The following is a 716-nucleotide window of genomic DNA, read 5'->3' on the forward strand; positions in this document are numbered from 1 at the left end:
ATAAATAAATAAAAAGATTAAATATGGAAGAATAAACTATGTCCAAGCAACGAAAAATTCTGTCCAATTTCATATACCCCACACTCATGATCATGATCATGATATATACCTCCAAAACACATCTCTTATTGCTGCTTTCTCCATTCTTCTCTTCTTCATTCTAATTATTATTATTATCATCACACACAACAATGGGGAGGAAGTGTTCACATTGTGGGAACATAGGGCACAATTCAAGAACATGCACAACATCACCTATGATGATGATGATGAGAGGAGGAACAAATAATAATAATAATAATAATAGTTTTGTAGGGCTTAGGCTCTTTGGGGTTCAACTTGATATATCATCTTCATCTTGTTGTGTTGCAATGAAGAAAAGTTTTAGCATGGATTCATTGCCCTCTTCATCTTCAACAACTACTACTACTACTTCTTCCTTCTCATCTTCAAGATTACCCATTGATGATAACATCACCCTCAACAACAATAATTCTTCTGCTTTTGGCTACCTTTCAGATGGTCTCATCGTTCCCCCTCAAGACAGGAAAAAGGGTATTTTTATTATCAATAATCATCATAATTTAATTACAATCTTCAATCTCAAACAATCTTCAAATAATAATAATAATGTCTATACTAATAATTAGATTTTCTTTAATTTTCAGTTTTTCTTATTTTTAGATAAAATATATTTTTTATCTTCCAACTTCCAA

General features: G+C 31.0%; 1 protein-coding gene across 1 annotated transcript in view; it reads left to right on the forward strand.

Annotated features, from left to right (window-relative positions):
* LOC107642150 (myb-like protein I) overlaps window positions 91-716 on the forward strand; it is a 2,517-nt gene continuing 1,891 nt past the window's right edge. Inside the window, exon 1 of the mRNA XM_016345457.2 lies at window positions 91-555. Coding sequence (XP_016200943.1) covers window positions 192-555 — 364 coding nt within the window. The 5' untranslated portion in view covers window positions 91-191. The remainder of the gene's footprint in view (window positions 556-716) is intronic.

This window comes from Arachis ipaensis, chromosome B05 (genome assembly GCF_000816755.2).
Source record: "Arachis ipaensis cultivar K30076 chromosome B05, Araip1.1, whole genome shotgun sequence".
NCBI classification, from domain to species: Eukaryota; Viridiplantae; Streptophyta; class Magnoliopsida; order Fabales; family Fabaceae; genus Arachis; species Arachis ipaensis.